This window comes from Manis javanica, chromosome 4 (genome assembly GCF_040802235.1).
Source record: "Manis javanica isolate MJ-LG chromosome 4, MJ_LKY, whole genome shotgun sequence".
In the NCBI taxonomy this organism is placed as follows: domain Eukaryota; kingdom Metazoa; phylum Chordata; class Mammalia; order Pholidota; family Manidae; genus Manis; species Manis javanica.
The window spans coordinates 179,818,663-179,835,849 of record NC_133159.1 but is presented as its reverse complement, the minus strand read 5'-3'; the positions used below and the strand labels follow the sequence as shown (position 1 = coordinate 179,835,849).

Sequence of the window (17,187 nt, the reverse complement as noted above, 5' to 3'; positions counted from 1 at the left end):
CCCGCGCCCACACCCAGCTGCGGTCCCCAGCGCCTTCGGGCGTCTGAAAGTGTTAAACCCGCCGTGAATGGGGTGCTTCCTGCCCTCACCCGGGGTCACAGCCGCGTGCGGGGCCGACTCAGGGGTCGCCCAGACCAGCTTCCCCGGCCCCCACGGCGCCCCTATGGGCTCTCCCCGCCCCCGCTCCGCCTGCCCGGGGCTTCCAGCGCGCGCTCTTGCATCTGCCGAATCCCGATAAAACATTTGGGGGAGATAAGTGCTGTGTATAAATAATTAAGACCGTATGCATATTCGCCAACAGAAAAAAAGTTTAAAGCCCCCATTCCGGGAACAGCTGCCTGTGTGGGGCCCGAGCGGGGCTGCTGAGGCCCACCCCCACCCCCACCCCACGGGCTCCTGTAGCATCAGCCGGGGGCCCGCCCCCAGCCCCGCGCGCGGCGGTGCTACCTCCCCGCTTGCCCGGAGTAGACAGGGAGGGGGTGGCAGAGGGGTCCTGAGCCCAGGGGTGCAGCGGGGGAGACCAGGCCACCATGGGGTGGCCAAGCCCCTAGGCAGGGCCTCCCAACCCCAATGCCAGGCAGAGTTCAGGCTCTTTGTTATGCCCCATAAGCATCTACTCAATAAATGAATGAATGAGCCATTGAACTAACTGATCCCAGATTCCTTGGGAGTATCTGCCCTGAGCTCTGGCAGGGGGCAGGCAGCCCTCAACGGCCACCAGCTGGGGGCACACACCTTTTCCAGGTGCAGCTAGAGGGCCTCCAGCAAGAAGGCTGGAAGAACTTGCAGAGGGCCCTCCTCCCCATCGTGCTCTGCAGGAGGGCCAGCACAGGATCACCTGGGCCAAGGGAAGGTGTGCCTGGCCTGCCATGCCCCTGTTCGAGGACCCGCCAGGGCTCCCTACTGACGGCAATGTCTAACCCCATCCCTCAGGCTGGCTTTCAAGGTCCTCTGTCCACTGGGCCATCTGCCTGGTCAGAAAGGGCTCCGCGTCCATATCCCACCACGTGCCTTTGCGGGAGCTGTGCCCTGGAAGCCTCCCCGCCACTATTATAGAAATCCTGTTCCTCTCCTAGGGTTGTTCCGAAGGCCACCTTTGGAAGGAAGCCCCTCTCTCCCTCTGCTCCCCGGTTTCTCATCCACATCCATTCCGGGATTTTCAGGCCTTGCCCTCCAGTAGCCTGCAGCCCAGTGATGGACGCCAGCAAGTGACCAAAGATAAGGGCTGCCCTGAGGTAAGCCAGGTGCAGGGGAAACAGGGGAAAAAGGACAAGGGTGGGTGGGGGAGCTATCAGGGAAGGCTTCCTGCAGGAGGAGCCAAGCTGAGTGGAGTCTGGAAAACAGGGGAGGATTCCTCCAAGTAGAGAAAGGGAGGAAGGCTGTAAGTGCCTCCAGGCGCTCCCAGCACTGCCCCCCTGCTGGCTATGCACACTCCCGTGGAACTCACAGCCAGACCTCCGAGGCATGGATTCCAATCCAGGCTCTGCTGGTTACCAGCCAAGTCACTCTACCACGTTACCTCGGTCCCAGCCATGCAGAGCCCCTGCCGGCCATCCTCCATGCTCTGTGCCAGGGGGAGAGAGCGTGCACTACCCAGCACCCCGCACAGACTGACGAACCTAAGAGGTGCCCAGAGATACCTGCTGTGGATGGATTGAGGACCCTGGAGTTTTCTCCTGGCCTGCCTGCCTCAGCAGCCACAGATCCCTCAGGCAATGCCAGCTGCTGCTCACCTGGCACTCCGGGCACACACCTTACACTTAGGATTCCTGGCGTCTTGTACAGCCAACCCCCTATCCAGCAAGCAACACGGGATGTCACAAGCTGCATCCTGCCCCTGCCCTGGGCCCACAGGAGCATGACAAATATTCATGAAATAAAGCTTTCCAGCAAGAAGCTCCTCCGAGCAATCCAGGGCTGGACAGACAAGTGGGCACACCTCGGCTGGTGCCAGCACTGCACTTTGTCCCCAGGGCCAGCGCCAGCTCAGTCTTGTCTCTGCTCCTGATGGGAGCAAGTGCCGACCAGAGAGAGACCCAGGCCCCATCTGTGCCCACAATGCCTCCTGGCCTTCAGAGCCCCTGTGACTCCCATTGAGCCAGCTCAAGACTTCCCGAGGGTCCTCAGGCTCCCTCGGTGTGAACCTTCTTTCATCTTGCCGTCATGGTCTTCGAGCTCAGCAAGCAGATGACAGGATAAAATATGGTAAGACCTGAGACAGTGACCTTCAAACCTTCATACTGTTTGGATCATGCACCCTCTAATGAGAAATGTTTGAACTCACAACTTCATATGAGCTCATAGCTATGTATGTACAGTTGTTTATAGACTACAAGTTTCCATGACTGTATGAATATATTACCTGCATTAGAAAATATTCACAAAAGAACAGACATTTGAAAAGGCTGAGATTTAAACCCTAAGCATAAAATTCTCTTCCCTACCCCAGCGGTCATCCTGTGCATCCTACTTTGGAGACCAGAGTTAGGGGAAGACCCCTTGGACTCCCCAGCTATGATGGGGTCCCTGGTGCCTTCCCTACTTTGGCTCATTCCCCAGCTTCAAGTTCCAACCTTCCTTCTTCCCAAGGATACCCCCCAAACTCTGCCACTGTGAAGACCATGCTTTTCCTGGCCTCAGCCATTCTGTCAGCAGGGAAGCCAAGCCTGGAGTGCCCTCAACAAGGGCCACCTTCCGTCCTCTGCAGGGCTGCTAGCGAGGAGAGAAATTACTTCTCTGTGGCACAGGGGACAGAAATAGACCCACCAGGGACAAGGTAACAGAAGGATTGGGGCTCTTTATAACAAACGTCCTGCGGTTAGGGTGTAGAAGACAGTACTATTTAACTCTCAACATTGCAGGCTCAAATCATATCTCAGGAGCAAATGACTGGTCCAGGGGCTGTATCTAGAGCACACAGTAGGTGTCCAACACATGGGAGGTGTCACCGGGAATACTGCTCATAAACAAGGCAGGATCTGCCGTCCCCCCAACCCCCACCTCCGGCATCCAATGTCTGTTCCTGAATTCAGAATCTGCTGGAGACTGGGCAGTGGATCTCTCCCAAGCCCCCTGTGCCCTTGTGACTCCCTGGGGTAGTTGGGGAGGCCCACCCAGTGTGGACTAGGTGAATAACCCCTGGAATGCAGCAGCAGAATCCCTTTCTCATTCTTGCCTCCTGGATGTAAAGGCCACGGGTACAGACCCCAAAGCCCCGACTCCTGTCCATATGAATTCTGTCCATGCCTGCTTTCCAGAACTTCTTTGCCCATCCTTTTCACCACACAGGCTCGTGCCCGGTGGCTGCAGGAGCAGGAGAAAGAGAGGCAGGGGAAGTCTAAAGGGAAAGGTGCTCTCCGTGGGTCTGCCAGGCCAGAGGGGCAATGGAAGGGGCCCTGGCCTCCCACTGTGCAGGACCCTGAGCCCCAGGCCCAGAACCTGTGGGCACCCCCCATCCTTAGGTCCTTGGCATCCAGCATGGGGTCAGCGTCCGTGGGACTGGACCCCAACCCAGATGGGCCATTGTGCCCGTGCCTGGAGTCTGACCTCTCCGTTCTCCCTGTCTGGTGGGCCAAAGGGTTGGGGCAGAGGCCCCAGGAGCAGGCGAGGTCCTGGCCAGCACGGAGCTGACCCTGCATCTCAGCCCAGAGCGACTAACAGGAAGTGAGAGGCCAGTGCCGGTAAGCGAGTGCGATTCGAGAGATTAGAGGTCTGCAGCCTGATCAGAAGCTGCCTGGAGTTGGAGGACAAGTTACTGGAAGGAGGAGGAAGCTGCAGCAGTAAATGACGCCAGCCCCTGAACACTCGCCTCCAGCTGATGGGAGCCCAGCTGGGGTGTGCCCACCGAGGGCCCCTGGGAGGGGGCAGGTGGGGCAGAGATGCAAGGGTGTGCTCTGCTTGCAGCCAGAGCTGGGGGGCCTGGGACGGTGGGGTCCAGAGGGCCCCCTGGGCCCTACTGGCGGGGCCCGAATGTAGGAGTCTGCAGAGCTCAGCTGAGGGTCCTATGGGCCCAGTCCCCATGCCTCCTGACCCACTGCCACCCACACCCCAGCCCCCAGCCCCCACCCCAAGGGAGGCCCTTAAAGTGGGTCCCCAGCCCTGGACTGGCTTAGCTCCCTACATGGGCCTCTCTGCCCCGCCCTGAAGCCGATTCCTGGAAGGCTGGCTGCTTCCCAGCAGAGCCGAGGGAGCCCTGGGGCTACTGTCCCTGTGGGTTTCCCAGGATTCCAGCTGCTCCACCCAGCACCTTCCAATCCCCAAGCAGCCAGCAGCCGGGCCTTCCCTCTGGGCTTTCCTGCACCCACAGGCCCCCAGGCCCCTGAGAAGCTCTTAAGACCTGGAGCTCTGATGACCCTTCCCTCCTGGATCCCAAGGCGTGGATGCCTCTGTGGAAGGGGTCAGACCCTGACCCAGCACCTCCAATCCCCAGAGACTGAGCCCCCCGCCCCACACAGTCTGGGGAGGAGCGCTGAGAGGCAGCAGCAGCAGCGGGCCTCAGGGATGGAGGGGCAGTGTTGGGTGGAAGAAGGGGCGTCCCAGCCTTGCCAGAGAGAAGTGGCAGGGGACAGAGCAGCAGCTATTAAGGGCTGGGCCCTCTGAGGTTCCTGGGACTGAAAGGTTTGCCCAAGGCCACCATTTATTCCTAAAGCCACGGTGGCGCTTGTCTCCTACCCCTCCCCCTCCCTTCTGACCAAGGTCCTCCGCAGCCAACCTCTGCTTCCTGTCCTGACCTGCAGGCCTGGGCTGGGGGGCAGTGGACATCTGCCATCACAGCCAAGCTGCCCAAGGAGCAGAGGGGAGACCCGGGGTGCAGCTCCCCCTCTAATCCGGGGCAAGTGGCTGCAGGGAAATAATCAGTCGACAAGTGTAAGCTTAAAGGAAAAAGCAGAGCTTCCAAACCTGGAAGGTAATTAGGAGAATATGACCCTGACCTTGAGGAAGGGGAGGAGTTCTTAAATCAAGACAGGTATTATGGGGGGTGGGGGAGGGTAAATTTAACTAATGAAATGAAGAACTGGGAATACATGAAGAATTATGCAGAAGTGGGGAGGCAGGCCAGAGAAATGGGGACATTCTTCTGCAATACATACTATTAACTGTAGAATATAATGTATGAACAGGAAAAGACAGGCTCCTCACAGAGCAGAGATCGGAATAACTAAACCATAAGAAAAGGTGCTCAACTTCATCAGGTATCAGAAAAAGCAGATTGAAATCAAAAGATACCATCACACATCCCCAGAGCTGGCAAAGTCGTGAGGTCTGATAACAGGCAGTGGGAAGGCAGGTGTGTAAATCATTGCAGCCCCCTTGGGAAATAGCTGGCGTCACCCAGCCAAGCTGGCGATACGAATCGGCTGCCTTTGCAGTCCTGCCCAGACGTCAGTCCCACAGAACCGTGCGCACATGTGCAGCGGCTTGCTTACTACAGGAAATCTGAAGACAACCAAGGTCCCGAAACAGGCAGAATGGAGAGATGAACTGTGGTTTAGGCACACGGTGGAAAGCCACACAGCCATGGCAGAATTAACTACAACCACAGCACGGGTGAATCTCGGGGGCATGAGTTGACCAGGATTCAGGCACGCAAGGCTGACTCAATTTATATCACGTTCAAAAATGAACAGCCCGCAACCATCACGGAGGAATCCGTCCAGGACGGCCAAACCGTAAAGAAAAGCGGAGAAGGATCATGAAAGTCAGACTGCAGCAGTAATTTCTAGCAAAGGGAAGGGTGTGAATGGCAAGGAAACTTCTGGAATCCTGGCTGTGTTCTATTTCTTGATCTGAGTGGTAACAACACAGGAGTTCATTTTCTATTTACTACTAAAACTGTACAAATATACTTCAAAGAACAAATACACTTTTTTGTGTTTTATTGTGTGGTATCTCACAACTTAAAAAAAAATATGACTGTAGCTGAGCACCCATGATGCTGAGCAGTGGGAACCTGGCCCTGCAGACTCCCACCCAGCCCACCTTAGCACTCGTGATCCAGGAACTGACGAGTGTAGGTAGAAGTCCTGTGGTTTTCCCTTGGCCTGGACAGCACAAGGTCTCCCAGCTGCGTAACTCACGCCCTCCATGGGCTGTCGGCAGAGCCTGCCAGCCGAGGGGTGGCTGCAGCCCCCACCCCCCACTGCCCCATTCTCTCCTGGTCTCCCACCCTGTTTGGAGTTCCCTAGATGACTGCGGTGACCCTCTCTGATGGGCCTTCACATTCCCCGCCACAGTGGGGTAGGTGCAGGGGCTTGGAGGAGGCCGCCTGCCTCCCAGCACACATGGCCTTGACATAGGGCTGGGCCCAGCCCTCTGCCCTTTGCCAACCCCCAGTCTGGGGAGATGAAGGTGCAAACAGCTCTCCCTTGATTCCCAGGCTGTTGAGCCTGGAGCCAGGCCAGCTCCCTATAGATCCTGCGGGCTCAGGGCCAAGAGGATGGGATGGGAAGGACATTTCCCCCACCCTGTTTACCAGGACCCAGGGCTGCTATCTCCAGTTCCAATCTGCTGCCTCCCTTTATCTTAGCGGGGCCAGCCCCTGGTTCCCAGCAGCAGCCTCCCCGCCACTCACTTCCTGCCAGTGGCCCAGCGTTACAGGAATACGCACGCTGAACTCTGCTTGTGCGTGTGTGAGTGTGCGCCCACACCCCAGAGCCTGTGCCTGGAGGGGTGCCAGGGATCTCAGGGGTGCCATGAGAGGCAGCCACCCCAGGACTCTTATTTTGCTTCCCACCAGCCTGCCCAGTGTCCTCTCACTGCTCTGGGGAGTGGCAAGTAGGTATCTCAAGGCCAGGGAAGGGGCAAATGGGGATCCCGGTCAAGAGTCCCCTGTGAAGAGAGCAAGGCAGAGCCAGTGTCCATTCCTCATCCATTCTTGGCTTCCTCTCGCATAGGGACACCTGCCTCACACATGGCAGTGGTGTCCATGCTGCCCAGAGGTCCTAGGGTAGGGAAGTCAGACCGTGTGTCCCCCCTCATTAGCCATTCAGCTGGCACTGCTGAGCACTGTGGGCCAGTGCCAGGCTGCACACACAGGACACTCCAAAGGCCAAGGGCATCCTGGCTCCTGCCCATAACCCTCGAGCAGTGAGGAGAAGAGATGCTACTGGCCCCTTAGAAGGGGGACCACCTCCCTGTCCCACTGGACTGTGGCCAGGGGACTTGTTCCCAGAACAAGGAACATCTCAGCTGAGACTGAAGACTGAGAAAATGCTAACCAGGCACATGCGCCGATGGTTGGGGGTTTCCGGGCAGAAGGATCCGCAGGTGCAAAGATCTGGGGGTGAAAGAGAGGCCAGCGCATTCGGGGAACAGAAATGTTGCAATCGGGCTGCAGTGTGGTGTAAGGGAGGACCTGCATCCTGGTGCGGTGGGCAGGGGTGGGGGAGTTCAAGGGTGGTGGCCATGCGAAAGAGGGGGCAGCTCATACGTGGGGTGAGGCAGGTCTACGTGGAAGCAGGTGATGACCCTGAGACCCTTCCAGGGATGGCAGCTGACAAGGGGGGCTGGACTCTCCTTTTGGGAAGAGGCAGAGAGAAGGGAGTCAGCTCAATGATGTGGGGTTCCAGAGAGGGGGCAAGTATGGCTGGCTGTCCGCTGGGCTTCTGACTTCTCATCTGGCCTTGGAGCTGTGAAGTGTCACCAGCTTTCAACAGGATGACGCAGATCTCAGATGCAGCCAGGAAAACAGACATGCACACGCACATGCACACATGCACCCCCCCAACACATACACACACGTTCAGATACCTGTGCCCACGTGTGCACATATAAGCGAAGCTATACATGTGTGCACACACACATGCAGAGACACACCAACATGCATGCAGACACATACTGATACACATATACACTGTACATTCATACATACAAGATACACACACACACACACACACACACACGCACAATGCATGAGCCTGGACAATCCTCCCGAGACCAAGCCTTGGTCAGAGGGTCTCCCTCACTACAAGATCTCAGAACCACGCCTCATTGCCCTGTGGAGAGATAGCCACGCTTCTCCCGTGGTAGCCCACCCTTCCTGCTGCCTCCACCCTGGGTGAGCCCCAACTAGGGTAAGGTACCTTGGAGCGAAGTGGGGCTCGCCCAGGTGCCCTGAGACTAGATGGGTGGTGACAAGCAGCTGCCTGGCAGAAGGAACCTTTGTTGGGCCCCAGCTTCCCCCAAGAAGAGGCCAGCTCCCTGGGAAGACTGCTTGGCTATGGGAGCAGAAACGCCTGCTTTGGTGACAAGCTGGGCCACCTTGGTGGCATTCTTGGATTGCTCTAAGCCCCCTGCCCAGGACCCCTTGTCCAAAGTTGTTGTGCGGATTTACAGGGAGGCTGCAGGCGGGAAGACTTGGCAAACAGAAGCCATTCTGTGGCTCTGTCGTGGCTGGGAGGTGCCTGGGGACTCAGCTGTTTGCCCCTTGCTCCCTGAGAGCCACCATCACTGTCCCAACCCCTCCCTTCCTGCTCACAAAGGCCTCTGCTCCCCACCCCCCACTTCCCAGCAGAAGGACTGGAGCCAGACACAGAGATAAGGGGCTTGTTTTCTAAGGGCCTGGAATTCCGTGGAGATTGTGGGTCAGGGCCAGAAGGGCGCTGGGTGGGGGAGGGCACAGTGAGCCCTTCCTTCAGATGGGAGTCCTTGGGACCACAGGCCCTGCTGGGACGTGCAATTCCTGCCCTTTCAGGATGGCCCCACCAGGCACACAGGGCAGAGATGGAGAGCTCCAGGGATGTCTCCCTGACCCTGGACGTAGCTGTTGGGCTCCACCTCCACCCCTGCTCACTTCTCCAACCAGACTGGCCTCTCAAGGCCTCAAATGCTCTAGCTGCCTCGAACCCTGAGCCTTTGCTCATGCTGTTCCCTCTGCCTGGGGCACGCTCCCCTCTACCTTTGATTAACGCCCCGCTCTGACTTCAAAGCTCAGCCCAATCACTGCTTCCTCCAGGAAGACTGCCCTGATGCCTCAATCAAGTCCTTTGCAGTTTATCTTGATGCCAACATCCTCCCTGCCAGTGCTCCTCCCTCAGGCAGCAACCTTTCCCACCCGGAGGACCTGAGCTCCAAGGACAGGCTGTACTTGCTCCCCTTTATCCCCAGACCAGACCTGGAGCAGGCACAGTGGTCTGATGAAGGTCAGTGTCTGATGAAGGCTGAGCATCCTCTTTGCTGAGGGATGCCCTGACAGGAGGTGTGGGTACCTCTTCTGGTGAGCTTCTCTCCACTGGGGCCCATATCCTCCCATGGGGTGCAGACATCGCAGCCTCACTCCAGGAAGGGAGCCACCGAGTAGGGCCTGTCACTCACGTGGAGGCCTGTCCTCCCTGGGCGAGGGAAGGTCACTGTGAAGGGCCCAGTCCAGGCTGAGTCGGGGTGCACCCCACAGCAGCAGCACGAAGCCCTGGGGCCCTGGGCTGTGACCAAGATCGATGACAACTGCAACAGCCTAAGAGAGTGAACACTCACACCTCATACTGCCTGCCAGGCACCAAGGTCAGCACTAAACGCATTAAGCCATCAAATCCTCAAAATAGCCCATTTCACAGTTAGGGAGACTGAGGCATACACAGAGGCTAAATGGCTTGTGCAAAGCTGCCACTTGGTAAGTGGGGACCTGAGTCACTGCTACCCCACACTGTCCCTCAGGGGGAGCAGTGATACGGGGGAGAGAATCTCTGTGCTCTGCCAAGTCGGCCTCCCATCAGGCCCTGCAAAATCAGAGGCTCGGACCAATTGCACCATCTCAGTGTCCCTCTGCCTGTCACCCAGACAATGCCTGACACACAGCAGGTGCTCAACAAATCAGTACTGAACAAAGTAAATGATGGGAAGCTACTTTTTAGGGACGGCATAACAGAGTGGTTCAGAGCTGGGCTCTGGAGACAGCTGGGCTCGACCACTTCCTCACCAAGTGACCTTAGGCAGTTTATTCATTTTGGTGCGCCTGTTTCCCCATCTGCAAAACAGAGATGATAACATACTTGTCTCCCAGAGCTGATGTGCTAACATTTGCAAAGTACCTGGGACAGTGTCCTGGGACAGCACACGGCAGAACCACATGAGCGTGTGCTCTGTAAAGCCTACACGGCTGGGTTTCTTCAGTGGCGGAACCCTACCTCTCCCACTTTGGGGCCTGGCGGCGTGCTCGCCGCGACGAAGCCAGAACTACAACTCCCAGCATGCCGAGGGGCCCTACGTTCGTTCCGCGTTGCGCCGGCCACGACGAATCCCGAACTACAACTCCCAGCATGCCGCGGGCCCCGGTCAGCCGTAGCCGAGGTCAGTGAAGTCCCGCCGCTCCCGGTAGCCCTCGCCGGAAGGGTCGGGGTGGGGGACAGGGCGCTGCCCCGCCATGCTCCGAGGACTGGCCCGGGCCGCGGCCCAGCGACACGGGGCCCTCTGGATGCGGGGATCTGGGAGCCAGTCGGGGGTCCCCACGCACGTGGTGGACCTGCGCAGCGACACGATGACCAAGCCCGGGCCGGCCATGAGGCGCTCCATGGCCGAGGCGGTCGTGGGGGACGACGACTACGGCGAGGACCCCACCGTCCGCGGTGAGCCCGACGTGCAGGCAGGCTGGAGCCAGGGGTCGTCGCAGCGACCCCAGGGCGCTGTCCGTGGTGCTGGCGGGAGAGGTGGCCCCGGGCACAGGGGTGGCGGTTCAGCTGCAGGTCGCTGCACAGTCCGGCCCATCACCTGCAGGCTTGTTCGAAATGCAGATTCTCGGGTCCCACACGGACCTGATGAGCCAAAATCTGCATGATAACAGCACCACCAGGTGATTTGTGCTGCCCAAGTGCTGGAAGATGTGAGTGTTACCCCATCTTGCAGTGGGGCTCTGAGATGCTAAGCGAAGTGCTCAAGGTCCCATACCATAAATGGCAAAGCAAGATTTAAACCAAGGTCTTCTCGCTCTGAAACCTACAGCTATTGTCCTGCACCCACTGCCTTCCCACACAAAGACAAACAAAACCCATCTAGAAAAGGGGTTTCTCCCCAGGGTGCATCTCCCAAGGAGAGGCCTCTAAAGTGCTTTCAAGATGCGGTGACTGGCACCCCCACCCTGGGTTGAGGGTTGCTGCCATAGTGAACCAATGCTCTTGCTGGGGTGTGCACGACTCTTAACTGTGCCACACATAAGCCACAAGGTTGCCCTGAGGGCCTGTCTGTGGGGTCAAGTAGTGACTGGAGCTAATCATGCATCCAGTGGACACCCACTGTTGCCTGGAACTTCAAAGACCCTGAGCCCACTGCTCAGCAGGCAGCCTGATGCGTAGACACTGCCTTTGGGGTGGGGACAGTGCCAGAGAGTGATTTGGGGACTGAGGGCTGAGGAGGTGTGGGACTCTCAGGGAATAGGGACTTTGCAGAGGAGCTCTCTTAAACAGGGAGTGGAGTACCCTGGAAGGGAAGGGAGTGCTGGCTCACAAGGCAGTGAGAATGACCCTCAGGATACAGACAGGAAATGTGGCTGGAGCGTGGCATGCAGGAGACACTCCTGTCCCTGGACAGGGAAGTGGAGGCCAGATTCTGCCAGCCTTGAATGCCATGCTGAAGACTTCAGGCTTGATACCACAGGTAGAGGGGAGCAGGCTTTAAAGCAGGAGCCAGAAGGCCCACTCCCCTCCAGCCCCCCAGAGCCTCTGCTTCTGAAGGCTCCCGTCCTGTTCTGGGAGAGGAAGTCAGCAAATAAACCGCAGGGCCCCACCTGCAAGGGGCTGATGGGAAAGGAAGTGAGACAGGTGTGGGGTCTGGGGGGGTTCAAACCACAAAGTTTCAATGTGGGGGGAGACTGTGGCCCAGGACAAGGTGGCACAGAATGTTGATGAGGGACGTCTGGACCTGGATTTGTGGTCACCAGGACCACAGCCTGCAGCTGGTGGGCCTGGGCTTCTGTCCCCCCCACAGCCTTGGGCAAAGTGCCCGCATGTAGACATGGGCTCATGATTGTAACACAAGAACACTTTGAAAAGTGGCTGTGAGCAAGCGCCATTGTTGACGGAGCCTCCCTGCGCTCCTTCTTTCCCCCCTGCTCAGAGCTGCAGAAAAGGGCTGCCACGCTGCTGGGGGTGGAGCAGACTTTGTTTGTGCCCACCAACACCATGGCCAACCTCATCTCTGGTGAGCGAGGGGTGGCTCCAGGTCCTCGCTCCGTGCGTCCCTAGGTGCTGGGGGGCTGCGGCACTATCAGCCTCGTCCTGAGCAGAGCTGCCTGGGGGCCCCTGGTGGGAGATGAGGGAAGGGTGGAGAGTGAGGTCAGCGTGCTCATGCCCGTCCCCCAGCTTCCTCCTTGCAGGTTCTCCCTGGGCCAGGCAGGCAGCCCTCTCCACACTGCCCTGTCTCCAGGTTCCTATAACCACATCCTCTTCTCACCCCTTCCAGCCTGGGGGTCCTGCACTGTCCCTCATGATTCCCCTACATGCTGCCACACCTTTGTAAATTGTCCCTTTATTAAACTCTGGTTTCCCAATGTGCATGTGCCTTCTGTTTCCTGTGGTGGCCAACTGATGTCTGTGCCCCTGGCTGCTTGTCCCCAAAGGGCAGTGTTGTGGCTGGCTTCCCTGTGCAAAAGATGCTGTGCAGGCCTGGCAACTCGCAGGATGGGCGTGTTAGACCTGGGGAGGAAGGGAGCTCGGGCTGGGGTTGCGGGCATGGGCCCCGTGGGACTTGGTACCAACACTGCCCTCTACCCGTCTATGCCAGTGATGTGTCACTGCCGGCGCCGGGGCTCCCAGCTCCTCCTTGGGCAGGAGAGCCACCTCCACATCTACAAGCAGGGTGGGGTGGCTCAGGTAAGGACCCCGCACCCCTCACTGGGGCCGTGCTGGGTGCTCAGCACTTTTGGTGTTTGCCTGCAGAGGGGAGAAATGCCTGGGATGGTGGACTCTGCAGGAAGATGGGAAGGAGAGCCGTTGCCCAGATCGACCATAAGGGGGCATCTGTGCTCATGCCAGCTGCTGGGACACTGGCCTTGCTTGGTACCCTGCTGCCCCCTAGTGGGAACCCAGAGCACCAGGCGCCTAGGGTGGGCAGACACCATCTCTGGAGAACTCAGAACCTTTGCTCCCCCTCCTTAGCTGGGATGTCTGTGCCCAAGCCCACAGCACAGGGGGAAGGCTAGGGAGGAGCAGACAGGACAGAGGTAGGGGCTGCCGCTGGACGCCTAGACCTGATTCTCCATTGCCCTTGTACCTGCAGAACGTGGGGGTGCACTCCCACCCCCTCCCAGACCTGCCCCACAGCACCCTGGACCTGGCTGAGCTGGAGAGGATGGTCACACGGGGCCTTGGGAGCCCCTGCCACACAGTCTGTGAGCTCGTTTGTCTGGAGAACACCCACAGCAGTTCAGGGGGCCGGGTCCTACCCATCAACTACCTACGCCAGGTAGGCCCAGCCCTACCACTGTGCCCCACCACCAGCCAGCTCCCAGCTTCCTGTGCACCCCCTCTGTCCCCTCCTGGAATTCACTCTGCTCTGATACACACTGGGGTGCCCAATAGTCACCAGAACTGCTGTAGGAGGGACACGTGTGGTCTTAGGCTGATACAAAGGAAATTATTTGCCCCTAGTACCCACACTTCCCACAAAAGAGCAGAGACAAGCCAAGGCGCCGAGCCCCAGAGAAGCGCCAGCTGGCGCCCGGGCCTTACCAGCAGTGTGCCGGTGCTGAGCCCCACTGCTCACTGGCATGGGAACTCCAGCACTAACGCTCCAGACCCAGCCCTTGCCTGTGAAACGGGCCTGAGGACATCTCCCTCACGGAGCTGTGGTGCAGCTCAAACCAGATGACGTGTTTATGGCTTGGACCACAGTGAGCACTGGCCCACAGTGAGCCCATCATAAATGTGAGAAAACGTTTATCTTCAGTCCCCACAACAGGACAGTACCCAGGCTCCGCAGCACAAGCGGTTTCCTAGGTCCCAGGTGGCCATGTCAGTCACCAGCCAGCTCTCCTGACTGCAGCCCCCTGTGGCTCGTCCAGGAGCCGGGCTGGTGGCCTTGGGCAGAACCACCCTCTGCCCCTGCTCCGAGCCTGGCCCCTCCGACCACTGTCTGCACTTCGCCCCAGGTGCACCTCCTGGCCCAGAGCCGTGGGGTCCGCGTCCACCTGGACGGACCCCAGCTGCTGAGCGCCTCGGTGGCTCTGCACGTGCCCCCTGCCTGCTTCGTGGAGCACTGCGACTCTGTGTCTCTGTTTCTCCAAGGTGGGAAGGCTGCTGGGCTGCCCCCCCAGACACAGGAGGGTGGGGGTGCCCACAGCAGGAGGCAGAGTTGGGTTCCTGAGTTCCTTTGCTGGCAGCCACTGGCCCTGGACCCCTATATCCCCTCTCCAGATAGGGCCAGTGTGTGTGCTTCCCTGTGCCCTTCACACACCCCTCCCCTACACCCAAGGACAGAGATGCACCCCTGGGGCCGGCAGGCAGGACTCTCCTTTCTTCTTCCCAGGGCCTGGGTGCACCAGCGGGGACCCTGATTGGGGGACCCAAGCACTTCATTGAAGAAGCCTGGCATCTCCGGAAAGCCCTGGGCAGGGGGATGCACCAGGCAGGGGTGCTGGCTGCAGCTGCCTTGGTGGGACTGGCTGACGCTGAGCAGGCGCTGCAGAGGGACCACCAGAAGGCCCAGAGATTCGCCAAGGGTGCCTCGCCCACAGCCGCCCGCCCTCATCCTCTTTCTGTCTTGGGGGTCTCCGTAGCAGGGCCTGTATCCCCAGGAAGTACACATCCTTCCAACTCTAAAGCAGGAAGGCGAGCCGCTGAGCCTCCAGGGGTGGGGCCCAGGCAGTCAGGGTGCTCCGCTGGACCACACTCGGCGGTGACCCAGACTGGCGTGTGCACAGCGGGGTCAGTGATTCTTACTCTCTGCAAGATCTGGCGGAGTGGAGCCTCCAACCTGGCTCTTTACATCCATTACTGAATCGCTGAAACAACCCTGTGCTGTCCCTCCTTTACCGAAGAGGAAACACGCCCAGAGAGATTAACTGATTTGTCCAAGGTCACACAGCTACAAAGTAGCAGAGCCAAGTCTGTGTGACTCCAAAGGCCATGTCGGGATTCAGGGTCCCTCTTCTCTCCCACTACAGCTGGGCTGCCCAGTGCCTTTCCTGGGATGACAGGGCAGGATGATGGGGACAGGCAGGGTCCTGGGATGGGGCTGTGCTCACGGCGGGACCTGGGCCCAGGGCTGCAGGAGCTGGTGTCCCCCATCTGTTCCGTGGAACTCCCTGCCGTGGAGACGAACATGGTGATGGTGCAGGTGGATGGGATGCCACCTGAGGAGCTGTGCCAGCGCCTGCAGACCGTGAGCGCTGAGGAGGTGGCCCAGACCGGCCACGCCATGTGTGTGCTGCTGCTCCCCTAGACAGAGCGGTCAGCGCACACTGTGTGGCACCGCAACATCTCGGCACAGGACACCGAGCTGGCGCTGAGGAAGTGGGCCTTCATGCTGACGCAGCTGGGGCCCTGAGGACAGGGTGACAGGACCTTGCGCCCTGGCTGGGATCCAGGTGGGGAATGGAGGTGTCCCAAGGGAGCACGTGGGAGGCGAGGCTATAAAACGCCTTTATCCCCTTGTCTCCTTGGACCCCTTTACTTCCCAAACTTAGGGTGAAACCTTCCACCTGTGCTTGTTCAGCAAGCCCTGGGTGCCTCCTGTGTCGGGGACAGGGTATCCAAGCATCCAGGGACAGGTGTGGTCCCCACCACAGCCCAGGAGGCTCCCAGCCCACAAAAGGGGAAAATGCTCCAAGCCACTTGCTCAGAGCCACACCGCCAATGAGAGCATCCTGTGTTCAGGGCCGTGGGGGAGGAAGCAGGAGAGGACATCAGAAAGGGACATCCTCATTGGATGGTGACGAGTGTTGTGGCATGAGAGGGTGGCACTTTATTTTGCAGTCATCTAATATAGATTTTCCTCTTAAGAAATAAAATTTTATTCTTACAAAAGAACATGTCTTTAATGCACCTCTGTTTATCGCAGCACTATTTACAATAGCCAAGATATGGAAGCAACCTAAGTGTCCATCAGTAGATGAATGGATAAAGAGGATGTGGTACATATACACAATGGAATACTACTCAGCCATAAGAGAGAAACAAATCCTACCACTTGCAACAACACAGATGAAGCTGGAGGACATTATGCTCAGTGAAATAAGCCAGGCGGAGAAAGACAAGTGCCAAATTATTTCCCTCATTTGTGGAGCATAACAATGAAGCAAAACTGAAGGAACAAAACAGCAGCAGACTCAGAGACTCCAAGAAGGGACTAGTGGTTACCAAAGGGGAGGGGGCAGGGAAGGATGCTGGGGAGGGAGGGAGATGGGGATTGAGGGGTATTATGATTGGTGCACATGTGTGGGGGATCACAGGGAAGACAGTGTAGCACAGAGAAGGCACATAGTGAATCTGTGGCATCTTGCTACACTGATGGACAGTGACTGCTTTGGGGTTTGGAGGGACTCGATAATATGGGTGAATGTAGTAACCACATTGTTTTTCATGTGAAACCTTCATTAGAGTGCATATCAATGATACCTTAATAATAAAAAAGAACGTCTTTACTGTAAATGATTTGGGATTGGATCTTAGTTTGAGCAACTCCTGGGGTAATTAAGGCAGACTTGGTGGTTAAGACCAACGTCAACCAGAAGGTCAACTGAGGTCAACCAGAAGACCGATACAAAATCTATTTTAAAAAATCACCCAAGAATAACCGCCACTAACATATTTGGATATTTCATATATATTCATGTATAAATGTGTGTGCATGGATATGACTGTGTGTGTGTCTTAAACATTTTTTTTATCTTTAGAAAGATAAGCCATTACGTGCATGTTTTAGAAGCCTGTAGGAATTCCAGGAGGACTGGCTTTGCAAGAGTAAACTGGTGACTTCAGTTAAGAGTGTTACGTTTTAGACCCCAGGTGCATGTAGTTAGGAAGCTGCCAGAAACAGGTATGGAGCTCAGGAGGCCTGGGCCCTGAAGGAGTGGCAGCTGCACCGACAAGGACGGGGTGGAGTGCCCCCAGCATGTCGTTCCCCTGCACCTGCAAATCCCAGGGGCACTCGGCCCTCTCCCCAGCTTCCTCCCCGCCAGCACCTGGACCGCCCAGCAGCCCCCTCCCAGCCAGGCCTTTGGGCTCTGACCCATCCAGGAGATGTGAAGGGAAACTGAGGCCC

At 57.8% G+C, this 17,187-nt stretch overlaps 1 protein-coding gene across 1 annotated transcript; it reads left to right on the top strand.

Moving 5' to 3' along the window:
- Positions 1–9,210: 9,210 nt before the first annotated feature.
- Positions 9,211–15,978, top strand: LOC108407803 (uncharacterized). Its single transcript, XM_036997608.2, is given in 7 exon segments — positions 9,211–10,559; positions 12,043–12,126; positions 12,709–12,797; positions 13,204–13,389; positions 14,075–14,196; positions 14,198–14,210; positions 14,452–15,978. Coding segments are annotated over 7 exon segments (1,167 nt in total). The 5' UTR covers positions 9,211–10,357; the 3' UTR covers positions 14,923–15,978.
- The last annotated feature ends 1,209 nt before the right edge of the window (positions 15,979–17,187 follow it).